This window comes from Genypterus blacodes, unplaced genomic scaffold (genome assembly GCF_046128005.1).
Source record: "Genypterus blacodes isolate CSIRO-AG114 ecotype Tasmania unplaced genomic scaffold, CSIRO-AGI_Gbla_v1 ptg000020l_1, whole genome shotgun sequence".
Taxonomy (NCBI): Eukaryota; Metazoa; Chordata; class Actinopteri; order Ophidiiformes; family Ophidiidae; genus Genypterus; species Genypterus blacodes.
Window position 1 is genome coordinate 453,161 of NW_027466833.1, and position 20,186 is coordinate 473,346.

A 20,186-nucleotide genomic window follows, 5' to 3' on the forward strand; every position below is an offset into this window, starting at 1 on the left:
CAGCCAATCTGTAATTTGATCTCAATTTGCCATGGAGATGCAATTTTGGAATGCAGCAGCAAATAAAAGACAATAAGGTTTATTGTAATGTAATCTATGGCCGCACAAGGAAGCTTCAGCATAACAATCACACATGTAGAGGGTGAAGTAGAACAATACTGAAAGGGCATATTTGAATTCTGCATGAATGACCTTGTAGAAAGTTCTGGAACAACTACGGACAAACATGAAAACAAGCTACAAAATGGATATAAAGAATTACAATTAATAGTTTTCTTTGTTGTGGCACGGTGTTGTTGCTTTGTCTTCACCTCTTGGTTGTAAGATTTTCTAACAGGGTTTGTCACACACATGACCAGACTAGGTAACATTCCTTTATATTGTTTAATTTGAAAACAGAATTACAGAGTCAACTGTACTTTCACCTCTACTTTCTAATGCGTGGTCAGACTGTGTTGCTTCCGATGTTGCAACACTGTATGAGGCCCTAAAGCTTTACATGAACCATAGTGTCACGACCATTATCGTTTACACACTAACAACAATGATGTCATCCAAAAGAATTACACCAATGTTCCCCTACAGTCAGGATGTCATCTAAACCACCAAAGCTACAGTGTCATATATTGTGAAATTAAATAAATAAATAAATTCCCCATGACAAGATGGCTGATGAAAAGGAAAATGGATGCAAGGATGGAAGTTTGGATGACATCACTGTAAGTTTGATGACATCACCATTGTTTCTTCAGTCTGACACTGTGGTGAGCAACGCTGTTATCTGGCTGCTGCTCAGTGTTTTCTGATGAAACATTTATAGAAAGAAGGGTTTCCTTTGTTTCCTTGTACCTGTGACAAACACTGTATGCCTCGTTTACTAACATGAAGTGACACATCTATAAAGGGGAAGCAAACTCGTCTGCAAATGTTACAACATTCTGCCAAACGAGACAACGTTTATTTATATCTGGCTCCATTTTTGTCCCCTCCAGACAGAAACAACCACAACACACGTTTGGATTTGTTAATGTTTACTGTAAACTGTTAAGTTATGGATGCAGAACTGCTGTCATTTTTAGAAAAGAGAACAAATAGAATATAAGGCTAAATATACTGTTAAACTTCTTAATATGCGTGACATCAACTTCAGACACCAGAGCAGCCTGCAGAGGCCTGTAGGGGTGACCAGCACTGTCCAACAGGTGGCAGTGCTGAACAACCACAAAAAGCTGGTTCACATTTATGAGAAGTGAAGTGAAGAACAAACACTGGCTACACTGAATCCTGTAGGAACAAACATACAATCTGAGAGTGGATTGTTCTGAAGTGTTTATTGTGTTATATTATTTCCTCTTTTTACTAAATAAATCAAACAGTTGTACAATAAAAAAGTATTTGGCTCTGAAAAACCTCATGATTTGACTTCATACATGCCTCACACACACTCTGGCCTCTCGTGGGACACAGCCGAGCGCTCCTTCCCGGCGGGTCGACAGTCAGGAGAGGCTTCTGAGGTGGACTGGGCTTCACGTAAACCTGAAACAAGCCAACAACCAAACGAGAGATAGAAGCTTTAGGTGAGTGAGTCTTTGTCATTGTCTCTGAGCTCTCAGGACTGTGTGGGCGTGCACAGATTGGACTCGTTGGACATCTCCACCAGCGGCCTAATAGCTTTGTTACAGCTGGTAGGATGGGACAGCTTTCATCTTTACGATTTGATGGCCTGGGTGAACTCCCAGCTAAGCTCAGCTCTTATTGGAAACATTTAATCTCTCTGTGCTTCCACCGGTACATGATTCTCCTCTGTGTCTAAATTAAATCTTATAACAGCAAATCACACTGGCAGGTTAATGAATAGCATATATAACACAACATAAACACAGGTGCAAGAACCTCAAAGCTCCTCAAATGCCATCATCCATTCTTAATGGCTGCTTCAGCATCAATTGGAGTATCAAGCCTCTTAATCCTAATGTCGTACTACAATATTGATAAAACTAAATAATATAGCAAGGTTCTTAACTCTAAAGTATAACATATCATGTGTATCTGGAAGCAAAGCAACAGTTTCACTAGAGGGCGCTGTGTTATCCCATCCACACCACATGAATCCCAAACACCATCCTGGTCTCTGCATCCCCCCGAGTGTGAGAGGTTATCAGAATGAGGAGCCATCATGTGTTACTAATCTACAGTGAGGAGGATGGAGAGGCAGAGATAAACATCTGCTGCTGCTGTCTGACACACACACACACACACACACACACACACACACACACTTCTCTCTATAAATGTGTTTACCTTTCAATCTAAATATATGTTATTATGACATTCTAAACTCTCATCTCTACATATTTGGATGAGAACACTTACTCTGAACAGCTGAGGGTGGAGATGCTTCTGTGGCAGCGCTCCAGGAGTTCGTCACCATGGGAACACAGTGTTTTCTCATTTCCCTGTGGAGGCTCTTCTGCAGCTGGTGGGCCAAACGCTGCCACCTGGTGAAACATGGAAGCAATCATCACTGATTTCATCACGTAGCATTGAAGCGACAGCGAGCACGACTGAAAGCTCATTTGGAGCTTTAACACACACACACAGACACACACACACTCGTTTTACCTTTCCTGTGTGTCGTTGTATTTATTCAGCCGCTCTGCCTCTCTCCTCTTCTCCTCCATCCATCGTTGTAAGAGGCGTTCTTTCTCTCTGCAGGCCTCTGCCAGAGCGTCTCTTAGTTCTCTCTGCTCCGTACGCAGAGCTCTCAATTCTTTGGACTGGGTCTCTATGGTGAAGTCGCATTCTGACAGGGTGTCCTTCATGGTGTTGCTCCCTTTAGCCAGAGTGAGGGCCTCTTGGCGGAAGCGGGAAACCCTGGAACAGCAAATGTAGATGCTATGATTCACCGGCCATTTCTTTGCCTGATGGTCAAGACTGACAATCACTTTGTTTACAGCAGTTTGACTTACTGTGACTGCCAGTGCTGCAGTTCGGCCTCTTTTAAATAGAGGACAGTGGTGAGGTCAGAGACGGTCTGAGAGAGCTGGAGGACAGAAAACACACAATGTATCGATACGTGCAATCTGACACTATCAAGACACAAACTCATGCTTGCGTCTCAATCATCATCAATGAGACCACGATCATTGTCTGGGCATAAAGTCAAAGTCTAAACTGACTCACCTTTTCTGCAAAGTGTTCACTCTCTCTCAGCTGGAGGTAAAGGAGTCTCGGGTTCGTCCCCACGTCAACTCCTGCTCGTTCTAAACTGAATTAAAAAACATCACACAGGTTTAAAGGTGTTTGGTGTCAAGCTTTGTAAAGCGGAGTGATGACTTGCTGACATTCTGCATCTCTAACCTCTTGGACTGAACTTCATCCAAAATTAGTTTTCGAGTTTCAAAACGTTCTGCCAGCAAAGACACTGAAAGAAAAGAAGGCAGATATTAAACATCTCAGCAGGATTCAGGTCGTGTGTGTTTGTGTGTGTGTGTGTGTGTGTGTGTGTGTGTGACTCTTACAGGTTGTGTAGACGCCCTCGTATGGGAACTTCTCTGTCTGGTCTCTCTGCAGGAGCTGTGCACGCACGTGATTCTTCCAGCTTTCCATTTGTGAGTAGCACAAATTTGGCTCGAATTCCCAGAGATATTCCAAAGTGATGGTTTTTCTTCAGTATCTCCTTCCCGGTGGTATTTGTGCTTATTTCCGACGAGACCGACGAGTTAAACTTGGTGTTGATCAGCCGGAGTGCGCGAAAATGAGCGACACAGCCCCGTTCACCAGCTCCTCCCTGCTCACCCAGCTGTAAGACATTCCTGAGCCTGACTACACGACCCCGGTGCTCAAAGGACAGAATGGAATAGAATAAAAGAGAACAGATTCGAGCCATTAATCAACTTCATTAGTCTACTCATGACTCATTAGTTGGGTTCTGTTTTGTGGTAACATGCTGTATCTCATCACATGAACCCCACCTGATATTTGTCTCAATCGGTTTGTTTTATAGTGATTTAGTTACTATCCTATATATTTAGTGTATTTTTTTTTAATTACTTTTTGGCTACTTAAATACGCTTACTTGTCCTTGCAAAATGACTTTACAGTTGATAAAATATGGACTTAAATCACTAACGAGCCGCAACTGAATCAAGAAGAGCCTCTCCATAAATGTAAGAATGGAACAAATATTAAATAAACATTAAGATAACAATAATGACACTAAATACATTTTATTTCTTGTAATTACATTTTTTTCTACAGACTTATTTTGTTTTTGTTAGTGTGCCTGTGTTTCAAAAAGAGAATTAAACCAAACCAAATAAATAACAATAAAAAATAGAAGCGACTAGAACATACGGCAGCTTTCTACAAACGTGACGTCATGTTAATTCAGAAAGTACTTCCGGTTTAACATTTATTCAGTACGACTAATTAGATTGTTTTCCTACATTGGAAACATATATTACACATTTTTGTGGTTTTATAAAAATGTGTTTTTTTGGTTAAGTAAAATACAGAAAAACATGTCGCGTTTAAAGTTTGACTCGCTGTGAAACCGGAAGTGGTCTGCTGTCAGCATGTGTCAACAACTAACCACAGGCTGGCTAACTGATGCCCAAAGTACGAGTGGAAGTTGCGAACTTTTACGTATCGTTTGAAAATGACTATGGTGTCATATAAATGTCTTTAATTTCAAACCTCGCGTCATTTCACTTCTCTCTCTTAACATTAACACGAGTCAGCGCTTCAGTTTCAGAGCGCTAGCATACCGAGCTAGCATAACAGAGAGCAACACCAGCCGCCGGTGTCTTCTTTGTCATCTCTCTCTCCCGTTAACGGAGTAACAGTCCGTTCACAGACATGGCTGCCTGGTCTGTTTAGTTGTAGGAAACTGGTTTGCCCGGTCCCTTGTCCAGTATGAGCGCGTCAGGCGGGGACAGAGAACCTGGGACTCTGTCGGATTATGTTAAGGAAGAAAGCTGCAGCCCGGCCAGCAATGGAGAGAGCAGCAAATACGTAAGGACACCGGCCATTGTTCTCAGTGTGACTAAGAGTGATGCATGTTTATGTACAAGATAAACGGAGGTGTGTGTTTCCGTCCAACAAGTGTACCGGAGCGTGTGTGTTCCTTAATCTCTACAACCATTGAGTGTTTGCTGCAACGTTAACTGTGTCGCCATTTAAGTCTATTTTTGTATGAAAGCTTCTTCTTCTCCTCTAACTGACCTGTGACCCTGTGACGCTCTGCCGTTTGAAGGAGTCAGGTGCGTGTTCGGGCAGCAGTGAGATAAAGAGCCGTGCGGTGGTGAAGTACTCTGCCGCTCCTCCTCCCACAAGCTACGCCCTGCTGCAGGAGAAGACCGACCTAAAGCTTCCTCCTGCCAACTGGCTGAGGGAGAATCCCCAGCTGGGCAGTGCTGGGACCACCGTGCTGGGCTCCAGCAGCAAGAGCAAGCCCTTCTCCAGGTACAACACAGAGGACTTAAGTGTCAGGACTGACGGTTAAGAGCAGGTAGTAGTTATTAAAGGTTCCTTTCTTCATCTCTTGTAGTTTTGGGATGGCGTATGAGTTCATCGACTGTATCGGGGACGATGTGGACGTGGTGTCGGACTCTGAGGTTTGTGAAGCTGTGGAAGACAAACTGTTTTGTTTACCAACATCAGACAGGGCCGACATTGACTTTGTTTTCTCTTCACCGTCCAGAACATCAAGAAGCTGTTGAAAATCCCCTACAGCAAGTCTCACGTCAGCATGGCCGTCCACCGTGTGGGGAGGACGCTGCTTCTGGACGAGCTGGACGTCCAAGAGCTCTTCATGAGGTCCTCTCAGGTACAGACGTCTCCACGGCAACAAACTTCCTGGGAGGGGAATTTAAGTCAACATTTTTCAATCCTTTATCAGTCAGTAAGGTGGTTTCAGTTTGTGAATGCTGTGTGTGTGTGTGTGTGTGTGTGTGTGTGTGTGTGTGTGTGTGTGTGTGTGTGTGTGTGTGTGTGTGTGTGTGTGTGTGTGTGTGTGTATGTGTATATATAGACAGGAGATTGGACCTGGCTGAAGGAGTTTTACCAGCGGCTTATAGATCAGAAGTGGCAGAGGAAGAAGAAGAGTAAAGAGCACTGGTATCAGAAAGCGATCCTGTCAAAGTTCCTCTACTACAGGTGAGCTCTTCCTCCATCTACAGAAACACTCGTACTTGTCGGCACGGTTTCGTCACCGCTATGGTTTCATCCCTGCGTCTCCCTCAGTATAAACGGCGACGGCGCAGCGGAGCCGGTACCTGGCAACCGGAACGAGGGGGAGGAGGAGAACGAGGCAGACGAGTTCAGTTCCACGTGGCCTTCCACCTTCACCAGCACACCCTCGGATTCAGAGGAGTCTGCTGCCCCCAAACAGGTACCTGCATGGAGAACTGGTGTGACCTGAGAGGGAGAGGAGAGTCACACTGAAGCCGTCGTGACACACAGACAGATTTGAGTATTGCTCAGTCCTGATGTGAAATGTGTCATGCAGCTGTGAGTTGAGAGCTGCAGTCAGGTTGTGTTCAGGCAGAGCAGAGAGCTGCAGACAAAACTGACAAATCACAAAGCAGCTTCTTATACAGCTCCATCAGGCTGTGGTTGGTCTGAGCATGGCCTTAGACGACAGCTGTGTGTGTGTTTGTTTGTTGCTCTGACAGTGTGAGTCTCTCTGTCATGTGCAGGACAGCGTTTCTATGGACAGCCTGTTCGCTCTGGGCCAGGTCACGTCCGTCCCCAAAGACCAAAACCTCCTCACGCTGTTCAACGAGGGAGAAAACAGTCAGGTGATGCTTCACTTCACGACACAAACCTGAGATCAGAGAGGCTGTCTTCATATTTGGGGAGATATTCATGTATGTTGTTTCTGGACAGGGTTTGAGAAACGACTTTGTTAGAAACATCATGTGGACGTTTGAGGACATCCACATGCTGGTTGGGTCCAACATGCCCATCTTTGGAGGCGGGCGCTATCCTGCCGTCAGTCTGAGACTCAGGTGAGAGATTTAAGCTTTTTGTTCTTCCAATCAATGTTCCAATCAAAATATCGTTGAAAATAGTTTGTGACAAGATGTTAATATGAAATAGAGGATAAAAACAAAACGTTAACTTTAGCTGCTGAATCTTCATCTTTGTTCATCTCTGATTCTGTCTCTGTGTTTTTCAGGGACAACAACAAACCCATCAACATTCTGACGGGCATCGACTACTGGCTGGACAATCTGATGTGCAACGTTCCAGAGCTCGTCATGTGTTTTCACGTCAACGGCATCGTTCAGGTGAACTTCCTTTATGTGATCTAATCAATGATGTCGCCACAGATCAGACTCCTAATGTTGATGGCTGCTAAATTCTTCGATCATTGGTTTGTTTGTTCTGTCGTTGTTTACCGTCTTTGTGGCTTCTGCTGTAGAAATACGAGATGATAAAGACAGAGGACATCCCACATCTGGAGAACTCGACCTTCTCCACCAGGGTGGTGAAGGACATCGCTCAGAACATCCTCTCCTTCCTCAAGTCCAACTGCACCAAAGAGGGACACACCTACTGGCTGTTCAAAGGTGAGAGAGACGAGCTAACAGCAGAAGGTTTTGGTTCTTATTTGCAGTCGTGCTCTTGCGTGACCTTTCCCCTCTTTCGCTGTTCCTCTCAGCCAGCGGGAGTGACATCGTGAAGCTTTACGACCTCACCACTCTGTGTGAGGAGGCCGAGGAGCAGAAATGTCAGAATCCTTTCACCCTCCCTGTGGCTGTGCTGCTCTATAAGTAGGTATCCTGCTGCTGTGGCAACAACAAGCTGGAAAGTGTAGAAATATAACAAACTGCACTCACCAACCTGTCTCACCCTGTCTGTGTGCTACAGAGTGGCCAGCAACATGATGGTGAAGGCCACACAGAACAGGAAACACTACGGCACCATCAGGACGCTGCTCTTAAACTGTGTGAAGCTGCTGGACCAGGAGAAGCATCCACAGGTACGCCTCAGCTTTGAATCTCAGAATTACACACCGGGGGGAAGTTGTAAATGAGCTGCATCACATCTGAAACGCTACAGTGCAGATTTGATTGAACGGGACTCCGGCTCTCTGCGCCCGTACAGATCATCGCCTCGGCTCACTACATGCTGTCAGAGCTGTTCCAGCTGGACGAGCCCCCCGAAGACGAAGACGGCGGGGAGTCGCTGCGGGCCGGCGGCTCCGAAGACAGCTACAGCGACGAAGACCGGGGGGAGGAGGAGGAAGAGGATCTGACGGAGGACAGCGACGAGGACGGATGCTACGGCGCCTGCTCCAGCCCCAAGGTCGACAGCAAAGCCGTGGCCGTGATCCGCTCGGTGGGAGAGCTGTCTGTGCCTGAGAAGTACAAGTCCACACATCAGATCAGAGTGAGCGCTCCTCTCTGCTGTAACACTTAAACACAACAGGAAAGAAATCTGTGTCAAGGTTAAGATCTTGTGTCTTTTGTTCCCCTCAGCCAAGCTGCACCTTCCCTATCTCCAAAGACAAGGAGGAGCGATGCAGACACGTCCTGGGCTGCGTCCTAAAGGCAAGTCTGCATGAGGATCTCTGTGTTTACACTCCTCATACTTACCTTTCTACCAACCAACACCTTACACATTGTGTGACACGGCTGTGCTCTGACTCACAGGGGCTGAAGGCGGTGGATGGCAGCATCAAAAAGGAGAGCGACCTCCCTGCTGCAGACCCCAACACACCCATCCCTCTGAAATATGAAGACAGAAGTGCAAGTGGAGCCTGTGCCACAGAGAAAGGCATCTCTCTGCTGCTGGAGAGAGGTTTGTCTGCAGCCCTCACTTCACCACACACACAGTATAATGCTGCAGAATGAAACAAGACAGAGGAGCTCCATCGTAACATAACTCCTCCCTCCGTTTCTCCCTGTGTCACCAGCAGGGCCTCTACAGGAGAACCAGAAGCACCCGACCCGCTCGGGGATGATCCCCGGCTCCTGGCAGCACCACATGAAGCTGCAGCTCTTCCTCAAGGCCTCCAAGGCGTACTTCGTCCTGTCAGACGCAGCCACCAACCTGCTGAAGTACGGCCGAGCCCTGCGTTACATCAAACTGGCTCTGCAGTGCCACGGTACGTCTGATTCACCTGAGCAGCACCTCAGGGACACTAGATATGTGAGCTGAGGGAAGAGTTTTGTTGTTGACTCGACAAAAACGCCTCCAAATAATCCACTCCAGAATTCAACCCTACATTACTTTGAAAAGCTTTACTGCTCTTCCTGCTCCAGCGTTTCATTTGGTCTCCCTCCCCTGCTCCTCTCCCCAGATGCTTATTGCTCAGTGAGCAGCTCGTTGCACCCACAGGTGCTGCAGTTTCACAGCCAGTGTCTGTCTCTGTGTGGGGACATCCAGCTGATGCTCGCACAGAACGCCAACAACAGAGCAGCGTACCTGGAGGAGTACAGCTACCAGACCAAAGAGGACCAGGAGATCCTGCACAGCCTGCACCGAGAGAGCAGCTGTCAAGGTCACACACACACACACACACACTTCACCATCTGTTTTAGTTCCTACTTCTATTCATAAATGTGTGTTTTCTTTCACAACTAATGTCCTATTTGTATTTCTGTTAACATGAATGTTTATTTACCTTCAATCCCTCTAGCCTTCACCATGGTAACAGACCTGGCCATGGACCCAGAGTACCAGCTGTTTGTTAGCTGTAAATGCTACGAGGCGGCGTACGAGCTGCTCGTCTCTGGAGTTCTTAAAGCTCTGGCGTCGGATCAACTCGCTCAGGTGCTCAAGCGGCTGGGAAACATCCGCAACGAGATGGGCGTCTACTACATGAACCAGGCTGCAGCCATGCAGACGGAGAAGGAAGGTGGGGGGGAGAGACTTTCTACTCTCATTCCTTTACCCGTCTGCTCTTCTACACCTCCCTCTCCTCTCACGCCTCTCGTCTCGTCTCGTCTCACTCTAGTCAACAGGTCGGTGTCTGTGGCCGAGCAGGAGTTGTGGAAGAAGAGCTTTGCGTTCTTTGAGAAAGGCATGAAGGACTTTGAAGCCATAGCAGACTCCACCAACACGGCGTTGCTGCTGTGCAACACGGGCAGGCTGATGAGAATCTGTGCTCAGGCTCACTGTGCCGTCTCTGACGACCAGAGCAGAGGGGAGTTCTCACCTGAGGAGGCGCTCTACTACAACAAGGTGCAGAGACAGAACCACCAGCATCGTGTCAGGAAGACGGACCAAGCATTTCCTAACCATCATTCTGTTTCTTTTGACTGCAGGCTATAGATTACTACCAGAGAGCCATGAAGGCGTTGGCGAGCAGAGAGAGCCACGCAGCAGTGTGGGACAGTGTGAACTGGGAGCTCTCCACCACGTACTTCACCCTGGCCACGCTGCTGCAGGACTACGCTCCACTGTCCAGGAAGGCCCAGGAGCAGGTGAGCTTACAGAGCACAGAGGGTCTGGGCTGCATGGTTCCCTGCTGATGAAGGGAAAATATGCAGCACAGGGATGGGATCACAGGATAACACTTTCTTTCTTAACAAACTCCTCTTCTTCTGTGGTGGCACCTGTAGTGTTTTGTCTGAGGTCGTCTCTAATAAGTCATCCTCTTACCGGTGAAGCCAACATCACCTGGACTCACTTACCTCCTCCTCCCTCCTGTCAGATCGAGCGTGAGGTGACTGAAGCCATGTTGAAATCCCTGAAGTATTGTGACCTGCAGACCGAGTCGGCACGCCAGCCGCTCTACCAGTACAGAGCGGCCACCATCCACCACCGCCTCGCCTCCATGTACCACAGCTGCTACCGCAACCAGGTGGGGAAAAAATCCATCCAATATTTAACACAACCAGAAGAAAGAAAGAAGAATCAGTTTATATTCTTCCAAGGATGAATAAGTGAGACACAGTGATGGGACATCTGTACGCCACATCTCAGTGACTATAACACACACACACACACACACACACACACACACACACACACACACACACACACACACACACACACACACACACACACACACACACACACACACACACACACACACACACACACACACACACTCACTCACTGTGACTGTGTGACAGGTGGGGGACGAACACTTGAGGAAGCAGCACCGGAGCCTGGCAGAGCTGCACTACAGCAAAGCTGTTCGCTTGTTCCTCAGCCTGAAGGACGCTCCCTGTGAGCTGCTCCGCACGCTGCTGGAGTGGGTGGCGTTCGCTGAGTTTACTATGGCAGGTGAATATTCATCACCGCACAATCTCATTAACGTCTCGTCTCTTCCTCCTCCTTCTTCTTCTGCACTGTGATGGTCTGATGTCTGGTGCTGTTGTCTCCACAGGTCAGAGCAGCAGTGGAGCCAAACTGAAGAGCCTGACTGGAGCTCTGGAGATCATGACTGAGACTCGCTTTGCATTCCAGCTCTTTCATAAAGAACTCTTAGAGGAGCAGCCTGAGGTCATTATCAGTGAGACTGGAGGGGGAAATGCAGAGGAGGGTTTATTCTTAGTCCAGCTTTTGTTTTTGGATCTCACACACACTCTCACACACACACACACACTCACCCGTCACTTCTCTTTGTGTAGCTGAACGAACCGGAGCCAGCTGAGTCGGCAGAATGTGCCGACGTGTCCGGTTGTTCCGGCTCAGGCCTGAACCTCCAGGAAGTGATGAAGTTAATTGGGGTGTTTCAGCCGAGTTTCTCCTTCCTGCTGCTGCAGATCATCAAACTGATGACGGCCATGAAGCGCAAACCGAGGTCAGCAGGAATCTGAGACCCTTCCGGTGTTTTTCCTCCATTCTTGGTTCTGAATCCTCCCTGTAGCCTCCATGAGTCACGATCCGTCTGACTCCTCTTGTGTTTGTTGCAGTAATAAAGACGAGGAGCTTCTGAAAACCTACAAGAGCGTCTACTCCAAGCTGCTGCGCGCCGAGAAGAACGCACCTCTCCTGGGCCGGGTGGAGCTTTACATCGAGCTCCTGCAGCAGCTGAAGCCGCACGTGAAAAACGACGACGACGCCGCCGGTACGCATACGTGACAGTGATGAAGACGAAGATGAAGAGTCCAAGCACTAAACTTGACCTCCTAGCCCCCGTCCCCTACAAACTAAAGCTGTCTTATGAAAAGATCCACAGACGCTGGGGTCAAAGGGCCACACGCTCAGGCACAACAAGTCAAAGTTCACCACCTGCGCCTTTCTAAAACGAGCAATGAATCCTTTTCTAACTCTTGCATCAGACCTGCTGGGTTTGCTTGTTACTGAAACAGCTGAGGGCCCGGAGCGACGGAGAGGTTTGAGTTTTTGCTTTTCAGTGATACTGTGAATAAAGAAGAAGTGGGGCTTGGCGGTTTGAAGTGGTGCCGTTGAAATAAGCTGAAATGTTTTTGCTTCCTCTCTCACTCCACAATGTGCAATAGTTTGGCAACATTCAATGCAAAACCTGGGGCAGTGTTGTGTGTATGACTGAATGTGTGTGTTTCTGCTGTGACACTGAATAAAAGGTTTTTGAATTATGACTCTGCTGTCTGTCTCACTCACACGTACGACCCGGTGTCTCTCCAACCTTCAAAGTGCTGTGTTTGACCTCCAAAGGACCTTTTTACAGTGAAGTGAGGCGTTGAGAGACACGAGGTCCCGCCGTTCGCGCCTCCTCGCTGCGTCGTTCACCCCGGGTCACTGAAGCGCCGCGGCCACGTTTTAATGTCGGCCAACCGGGTCACCTCGCTGCTACTCGACTGTACGGGCAGCAGATGGAGCTGCGGACGGGACACACACACACACACACACACACACACACACACACACACACACACACACACACACACACACACACACACACACACACACACACACACACACACACACACACACACACACACACACACACACACACACACACACACACACACACACACACACACACACACACACACACACACACCACCTCATTAATCAGGCTGGACACTGAACAGCTAAATGTGTGAGGATGACAAAAGGTGAAACATTAAACAGAAGCTTGGGTTCCACAGGATTTTATTATAAAAAGAGCTGGGATGGGAGAATAATGAGAAGAACTGAACATTTAAAATATGTGACAAGCTTATATATATACATTAATATATAATATAACAGCTATTATAGTTTCCCCATTCATATATTAATTCTATTTAGTTCCAGAGTTAAAGGTTGTGATGTCGCTCACTGGACGACACAGCGCTCAGACGTCTGCTCCTCTCTGGGTTCCATCTCACAGACCGAAGCTTTCTCCTCTCGAAAGTGAGAAGCTTCTCGGTCCAAAGCGTCTTGGAGAATGTCTTTGCTCTCGCTGGGTGGAAGATTGTAGAAATAATACTGAGGCGTCATCACAACCAACCTGAGGAGGAGGAGGAGGAGGAGAGGAAACATTTCATTTCACTTCAAAGGAGAGGAATGCGTGAAGCAAACGTTAAAGTCGTGTGTTTGTGAGGAGGTGAACTCTTATCCGCTCCTGACACCATTTCAAGTGCAATCGACGGATTAAAAGCACATATCAGGAAGTAGAAACTAAGAGCGTGACAAACGCCAGCAGAGCTTCCTCCCCCAGGATCCCTGCGCTCCATAATCCTCTCTCCAACCAGCCTGATACTGAGGAGCAGGATTATGAAACCTCCCTCTGCAGCCAACATGATTAGTCTTTGTGGCACTGAGGCTTTACATCTGCTCCAAAAGCCAAAGGGAATGTGTCTGTCTGATTACTCCTAAGCTTCCTCACATGTCTACCACGTTCAGGTGTGGTCTGCTGGGCCCAGGCACAACACACACACACACACACACACAGATAGAAACAAGCCACTGAATCAAACCAAAGCTCATAACAATAACGTGAATGATTCCAGTTCCTGTGCTAATGTTTCTAGAACCTTCCTGTCATGTTTGGTTGTAGACTTACTCCTCTGGTGTTATGCCGGTGACGGTGCGGAGGCAGTTGTCCTGGGAGAAGGAGTGCTCGTGGAACAGGACCCACTCAGGCAGGCCCAGCTTGGGGGTCCTGGCTCCGTATCCGGACATTGAGTGGATCTGTGCCACGTGCTTGTGGCTCAGGATGAAATAGTTCCCCGATCCGTCCACATCCCGTGCCACCTGAGGGGAAACGTATTCATGCACACTTATGGTAGAAGAAGTAGTTCTGAAGTAAACTGGGGCCTTCAGGATTAAACTGTGGTCTCATGACAGCAGCGTACCTGCATGAAGAACCCAGCCAGCAGGGCTCTCTTAATGTTGAGGGTGTTGGTTCGAGAACCAAAGGCGGGGATGGAGACCGGCAGCTCGATCCTCTTCAAGGTGTCCACCAGTTCGGAACGAAGAGCGTCGGCCATCAGCAAAGCGTTGTGGCTCAGGCAGAGGTCCTGACACCACTTCTCCAGGTCGCAGTCTAACAAGCAGAAAGAAGAGACCATGGTTTAGATCTTCACCTCATCTTTACCTCCATGTTTCCCGACTACACAACTCTCCAATAGAAGCAGGATTCTCTCTGAGCTCACATGGGTCCTGCTGGCTCTGCTTAAAGGCCTTGTAGACGTTGATGAGGGTGAAGTGGTCTCCCTCTGGGTGCTGGAGCTTCATGTGGCACAGAGGCCTCAGGTCCACAGATGGAACCATGAAGCAGCTCGGTACTGAGAGAGGAACGAGGAGAGATAGGAGACGGACATGAGGTCATGAACCCCTTCAATTCATGAGTGTTTACTGTTCTGTAAATGCTTTTACCTGTAAGCATGGCGGCGATGGTGACCACCTCGCTGACACAGTCAAACTCACAGGAGGCCAGCAGGGTCTTGGACATCTGGGGCTCCAGGGGGAACTCAGACATGATGATGCCCACCTCAGACAGGTCACCGTCATTATCCAGAGCTGCCAGGTAGTCCAGCTCCTCCAGAGCCTGCATCAGGCCACCAGGATCTGGAACAGAGAGGATGCTGGATGATACTAAAATGAAAACGTGTGACCCTCCCCCAGCCTAATGACCCTCAGGTGGTGAAGAGCAGGCGTGGATTAGATTATAATCCAACATTTGACATACATTGCAATATAAAATGAGCAGTCCCAGATGGTTTGTGTATAAGTATGATTTGCTTTAGGATTAAATGGACTGCTGCACTTTTTGTGTGTATTTTGGGTCGTAAATGAGAAAACTAAATCTGATCTAATCCTCATTTTCATCATATAAACATGTTTGAGAGAGAGAGAGACAGAGTTTATCCCTCCAATAGTGTGTTTGCTATTTTAATTCAATTAAGGAATTGTAGGTCTTCCGATGCCTGGTGTGTGTGTGTGTGTGTGTGTGTGTGTGTGTGTGTGTGTGTGTGTGTGTGTGTGTGTGTGTGTGTGTGTGCGTGTGCGTGTGCGTGTGCGTGTGCGTGTGCGTGTGCGTGTGTGTCAGGGGGGGAAGCAGGTCAGCTGTCGTAACGACGCTCACAGACCCGGAGCTGTCAGTTCATCTGAAGCACGGCTCACTGCCCTCCAACAGAAACCTTGTCTGTTCACACACTGTTCATTATCACTGCTCATGATGTCAGTTGTGTAATTGCTGTGAGTATTGTTCTTCAGTTTCAGGACATTATTGTCACTTTGCGATCACAATATTATGTCTTTAGCGAATGCATTTCTAGTTTGAAAGCTGTTCTGTTTCTCAATGTTTCCATTCTGTTGCCGTCTCACACCGCCAGACGACATCACCACATTTACTCCATCCCTTCTCACCTGGCCTGTCGATGAAGTCACAGTTACCCAGCCCGGCAATTTCCATCCTCTTCAAGAAGAGCACAGAGGAAGTGATGTCAGACTCAGCGATGTGGGCTGGCCTCTCATCTGGAAGCTGCTTATCCTCTGGGTAGAGACAGAAACACTTTCCTACAGGAGACAAACACACACGGTGTCAGGACATAAGCAGTCAGAGTTACAATATAATACATGCTAAGTGTTTTATCCTCACCTGTTGGACCTGCCAGCTGTTTACGACTCTTGGCCTGACATGTGCTGATTGGCTGGATGACAGCTGAGCTCGTTCTGATCCGGGGGTTGTAGACCTGCAACAGTAACACGCAGAATTCAACTTCATATTATTACATAAACTGAGATTTAAGACTGAAAATTTAGTTTCCATGACAAATTAGGTTGTTATAGGCAGTACACATAACAAAACATAATCTATAATTCATATTAGAACACAGAAAAGGTGAAACGTTCAATCCCCATGCAGGATATTAGCATGGAGCAGTAAAATATGCTGCGTCACGGTGATTCACCTCAGATCTGCAGCTAGATTACAGTTTTAAATGCAAAACACGAAGCCCTGCTTTGTTGAAGAGAGCTTCAGAGGCGCACTGCTCATCATCTCACAGCGGCACCAATGAGATTCAAGCCCGGAGCCACGAAAGAAAACGAATCCTGAACTCAATTGAGCTTGAAAACGCTTTGTAAATCTAATTCTCTGCCATTAAAAGGAGATGAGAGATAATATCGCAATTCTAATCAGAGAAACAAAACTTACATTTCTTCTCTCCAGGCCGGCGTTGATCACGAAGCGCACAGAGCCTGCCGCCCAGAAGAAGTCCTCGTTCGGGCTGGAGGTTAGGAAGACTCTGCGGGTCCTGGTCCCGGTTCTGGTTCTCTCTCCATCCTCCTCCTCCTCCTCCACTGGTAGACTTCCAGAGCGGCCAGGGTGTACGGCTACGGGCCGGAGCTCGCCCAGGTCAGGGGGCAAGCTGAGGCCCTCCTTCAGCAAGATGTCCCGGGCGAGATCGATCTCCTGATGTAAAGCGAGCAGAGCAGGGAGACACAGGGAGAGTTTACTGAGATGCAGCCGCCATACTGTCACTCCTCCTGATGGCCTCAGGCGGCGTCGCAGTCAAATGGGCCTCACTTCCCTGCAGTGCTGCCATTTACCTGCGTTGTGACCAGAAACACCACCACGTCTCCGTCCTCCCTGGAGCGGTGGATCTCCAGCACCAGGTGGAGAGCGGAGCAGAAGTATCCGTCGCTGGTACTGCTGTGCACCGCCTCCCCTACGCCCGGACTGTCCAGGCAGATCTGAGCCACCGTCCAACCAGAGTAGTGGGCCAGAAGCTTGGGACCGGGCTCAACGGCGCTGAGGAGGACGACACGGAGCTCCGGCCTCTGCAGGGCGATGTTCTTCAGCAGACCCTGCAGGATGTCAGTGGACACCGTCCTCTGATGGGCCTGGTCCACCACCACCACGCCGTAACGCTCCAGGAAGGGGTCTGACATCATCTCCCTCAGCAGGATGTCATCTGTACAGTACCTGCAGGGAGAGAAACAGAAGATAGCTCAGGTGGAATGGAAGGAAATACTTGAGTATTGTGATCATTTCTTCTTTAACTCCACTACACCGCTGATGATGTTACAGATAAAGACTTAAATTCAGAACGGGAGAATCTTTAAATATTGCTGTTGATACTTTATCTCAGGAGTTCAGTTGTTCTTCTCATTTTGTCCAGCGGCCACGCTTTGTTAGAACCCTTGGCATCACCTTAAGATGTCCTTGTGTGCAGACACGCAGCCAGATGCAAAACGATACCTGGTGTGTACAGACAACCTGACACCAGAGGATCTAACCAAGCTGTTGGAAAGGAAGTTGAGAATGAGAAGCTTTATGAGGCTTCGTTCACTAGTAGAGGAATGCAATCGGACCTGACCTGACCTGAACCCCTGGATCGGACAAGAAAGTGTGTATCTAAAATTTTGGAACTTTTCATTTCAATCCCTGTGCAGTTTTTGTGATTTCAATGACTAATATGAAGCAGACGTGAGTACAGAGCAGAGTATCTTTACATTCCCACCCGTCTCTCTCTCCACAGAGCAGTGTCCTCCTGCTGCAGTATATTCAGGGAGGCCATCCAGCACGTCACAGAATGCCATTCTAATGAAACGTGCTTTGTATAAACTTCAGCTTTGCCCCATTAGTTTAATTTACTCTGATAATTACTCTGCTCAGTGGATTCTTTTGTTCTCCCTTGGCTGCGTGTTTTTTTTTTCTTATCGTCCTCCCCTCAGTGTGTTTAAGCTCTTTTGTTCCTCAGCTGACTTCTGTGGGAGCGACATGAGGGAGTGTGACACACGGACAGACTGGGAGCTGGCAGCTGTGGAGAAAAGGGGGCCCCTCAAGCCTTTTGTTCACTTTCTGAAGAGTTAGAGAGGCGGCGTGATTTAGCAGAGTGTAGCGGCCATGCTTTACTTTTTAGAAAGAATCAGGGAGAAGGCTGAGGTTTACGATGGAGTTACGGTTGTAAGTTTGTGCACTGGGAAACCTGATGAATCTCTAAAAGTCTATGAGGTCATTCCTACATGCAGCTTGGTCGGATTTGTTTACCATTCAAAGCAGTTTTTCCTCATAATTCATCAAGTTTCAGTCATTAACTTTAGCTATAATAGATTTATGGTTGACAATATCTGTTAATGTAAACCTTAAATTGCATAAACATCAAACATAGTTATATTAAATCAAGACCCAAGTGGACCGTCTTCATTATAAACTATTTTCACTTGCGTCACAAAAAAGGCCAACAATTCATAACATCATCAACAAAACTCTTTCTCATCCTATTTCATCTAACAAACTTCATTGCCTGATTGAGGCCAACACTCAGCAGAACACCCAGGCAAGTTAATTACTGAAGAAAACTCCGGTGAGGGTTTGTACAGCGTGAGAAGTGTTTCCTCCAAACCTCAGGACGGTGTCGGCGGCGCAGCACGTCTCCAGAGGGATGCTGTAACCAACTTCATGGCCAATGTTGACATCCATCTCATCAGCCACCCTCAGGGCCAGATCCACCGCCTGCTGCCTGTGGATCTGGGTGCAGACCACCATGCCGTGCCCAAACTGGGCCGACAGGCAGAACTCAGCGCACCACTGGGGGATCTGTTTGCAAATAAGCACCAGGTGGGGGAATTAAATGTGTGCAGGGTTTCCATGGCAGTGAAACCAAAGCGATAAAGTAAACGACTCACTTGAGAACTTCTCCCTGTTGTGGCCGAACCGCTGACAACGACAAACTGTCCTTTCACCAAACTCTCCGTGAATTCAGTCTTTGCTTTCCACACTGGCAGCTTTTTCCTTTCTTTGAGCAACGTGTAGAACCTGGAGGAATAAGGCAATCCGTCAAACTGATTAAGCTCCAGGACATCATCATATCCCGTGTCCCCTTGATTCAAAGCTTCTGTGGCCGAAGCAGAGAGTAATTCATCCTCAAAATCCTCCTCTTCAGCCATGTTGGTGATGTCCTGCGCCATCACAAGTTTCCCCGCATGTGTCTGGATCTCAGCGCCGACCGATCTGCAGGGATGAAGCAGATCTGCGGCTCTCAGTGAAGCGTGCAGCTCACAGCACAGGAGCCCTGTCTGCAACTAGAGCCCAATGAAAGGCTCACCAGGCGTCCAGCCCTGTGTTGTCATGTGGACGCTAATCCCATTGAGTGCATTCAACAATAGAGCACACACACACACAGAGAGAGAGACACACACTGTTGTGAGAACAGAGATAGATGGGTAAGGACACAGAGGCCTGAGCTGTGGCTTCTGCAAACACGTCAACCACTCAAAGACCACTTTCACTGATAAACAAACCTGGCAACTTATTGTATTTGTACAGTTTATTCATAGCACCGCAAAGTTCAGCCTATTTAGGAGTGAATTAAGAGCCCAGCAGTTGCAGTATTGAGTGCTTTTAAATCATTTATCAGGCTACTTCAGACAGCCTCAATGACGAGTCCAGGTGCTACATGACCCCATGAACATCAGATCATTAACTGGCTTTAAAAGTTCCCTTTTTAACCCATAATCTTCATTTTATGGTATGTGAGATGACTCCATTTTAGCATACATGACCACCATTTGTACCTCCTCTTTGTTTACTTTGCTGCTAATCACTCAACTCATCAATGCTGAGATTGCTCTTTAGAAAATTGTTCTTTCTACACAAATACATAACAAAATCATTCACACAAGGTTTAAGGTTAATAATGCTGATGATGAATTAGAGCCATTATTGGAAAAATGTCCCCCTGAGTGCACAAACTGCTGATCTATGCACTAAAGAACAAACTCATAAAGAAATGAACACAAAGGCAAATAGATTAATGATTTACTTTGAGCAGAAATGCTGAATTCACAGGGAAGATTGT

The 20,186-nt window shown here is 47.6% G+C and overlaps 3 protein-coding genes across 5 annotated transcripts; 1 reads left to right on the plus strand and 2 right to left on the minus strand.

Moving 5' to 3' along the window:
* Positions 1-1,140: 1,140 nt before the first annotated feature.
* On the minus strand, positions 1,141-4,271 carry LOC142991655 (autophagy-related protein 16). Its single transcript, XM_076141740.1, has 7 exons — positions 3,522-4,271; positions 3,361-3,424; positions 3,184-3,268; positions 2,970-3,043; positions 2,623-2,874; positions 2,374-2,498; positions 1,141-1,536 (listed from the first exon to the last, which is right to left on the minus strand). Exons 1-7 carry the CDS (start codon positions 3,607-3,609, stop codon positions 1,436-1,438), a joined length of 789 nt encoding a protein of 262 aa, XP_075997855.1. The 5' UTR covers positions 3,610-4,271; the 3' UTR covers positions 1,141-1,435.
* Positions 4,272-4,568: 297 nt separating this feature from the next.
* edrf1 (erythroid differentiation regulatory factor 1) lies at positions 4,569-12,527 on the plus strand. Of its 3 annotated transcripts, none has more exons than XM_076141738.1 (25): positions 4,569-5,016; positions 5,258-5,466; positions 5,552-5,618; positions 5,705-5,830; positions 6,035-6,159; positions 6,247-6,394; positions 6,702-6,803; positions 6,892-7,013; positions 7,184-7,295; positions 7,430-7,577; positions 7,670-7,781; positions 7,879-7,990; positions 8,116-8,400; positions 8,490-8,561; positions 8,664-8,811; positions 8,930-9,118; positions 9,314-9,514; positions 9,653-9,871; positions 9,971-10,197; positions 10,281-10,439; positions 10,670-10,819; positions 11,094-11,247; positions 11,351-11,466; positions 11,595-11,767; positions 11,880-12,527. In XM_076141738.1, the coding sequence occupies exons 1-25, from the start codon at positions 4,918-4,920 to the stop codon at positions 12,046-12,048; spliced, it is 3,744 nt and encodes a 1,247-aa protein (XP_075997853.1). In that variant the 5' UTR covers positions 4,569-4,917; the 3' UTR covers positions 12,049-12,527. The 3 variants fall into 3 exon arrangements, with proteins under 3 accessions (XP_075997853.1, XP_075997851.1, XP_075997852.1); XM_076141737.1 differs by having other exon boundaries at positions 4,570-5,016; positions 8,927-9,118; XM_076141736.1 differs by having other exon boundaries at positions 8,927-9,118; positions 9,653-10,197.
* A 682-nt stretch (positions 12,528-13,209) lies between these two features.
* On the minus strand, positions 13,210-19,296 carry dhx32b (DEAH (Asp-Glu-Ala-His) box polypeptide 32b). The gene is made up of 11 exons (XM_076141739.1): positions 19,015-19,296; positions 18,732-18,925; positions 16,933-17,308; positions 16,538-16,795; positions 15,980-16,073; positions 15,748-15,897; positions 14,755-14,946; positions 14,532-14,663; positions 14,232-14,422; positions 13,940-14,130; positions 13,210-13,384 (listed from the first exon to the last, which is right to left on the minus strand). Exons 1-11 carry the CDS (start codon positions 19,294-19,296, stop codon positions 13,210-13,212), a joined length of 2,235 nt encoding a protein of 744 aa, XP_075997854.1.
* Positions 19,297-20,186: the final 890 nt, after the last annotated feature.

What these genes read in the sequence shown, in the direction of transcription:
- LOC142991655 (XM_076141740.1), bottom strand. Translation starts at nt 3,609, where the DNA reads ATGGAAAGCTGGAAGAATCACGTGCGTGCACAGCTCCTGCAGAGAGAC. An exon ending in TACAACGACACACAGGAAAG is followed by an intron (nt 2,499 to 2,622) that starts GTAAAACGAGTG and finishes ATGTTTCACCAG; the next exon opens with GTGGCAGCGTTTGGCCCACC. An exon ending in TCCACCCTCAGCTGTTCAGA is followed by an intron (nt 1,537 to 2,373) that starts GTAAGTGTTCTC and finishes GGCTTGTTTCAG; the next exon opens with GTTTACGTGAAGCCCAGTCC.
- edrf1 (XM_076141736.1), top strand. Translation starts at nt 4,918, where the DNA reads ATGAGCGCGTCAGGCGGGGACAGAGAACCTGGGACTCTGTCGGATTAT. An exon ending in TCCTGGGCTGCGTCCTAAAG is followed by an intron (nt 8,562 to 8,663) that starts GCAAGTCTGCAT and finishes TCTGACTCACAG; the next exon opens with GGGCTGAAGGCGGTGGATGG. An exon ending in ACTGGCTCTGCAGTGCCACG is followed by an intron (nt 9,119 to 9,313) that starts GTACGTCTGATT and finishes TCCTCTCCCCAG; the next exon opens with ATGCTTATTGCTCAGTGAGC.
- dhx32b (XM_076141739.1), bottom strand. Translation starts at nt 19,296, where the DNA reads ATGGCGCAGGACATCACCAACATGGCTGAAGAGGAGGATTTTGAGGAT. An exon ending in GCCGCCGACACCGTCCTGAG is followed by an intron (nt 17,309 to 18,731) that starts GTTTGGAGGAAA and finishes CTCTCCCTGCAG; the next exon opens with GTACTGTACAGATGACATCC. An exon ending in CCGGCCTGGAGAGAAGAAAT is followed by an intron (nt 16,074 to 16,537) that starts GTAAGTTTTGTT and finishes TTACTGTTGCAG; the next exon opens with GTCTACAACCCCCGGATCAG.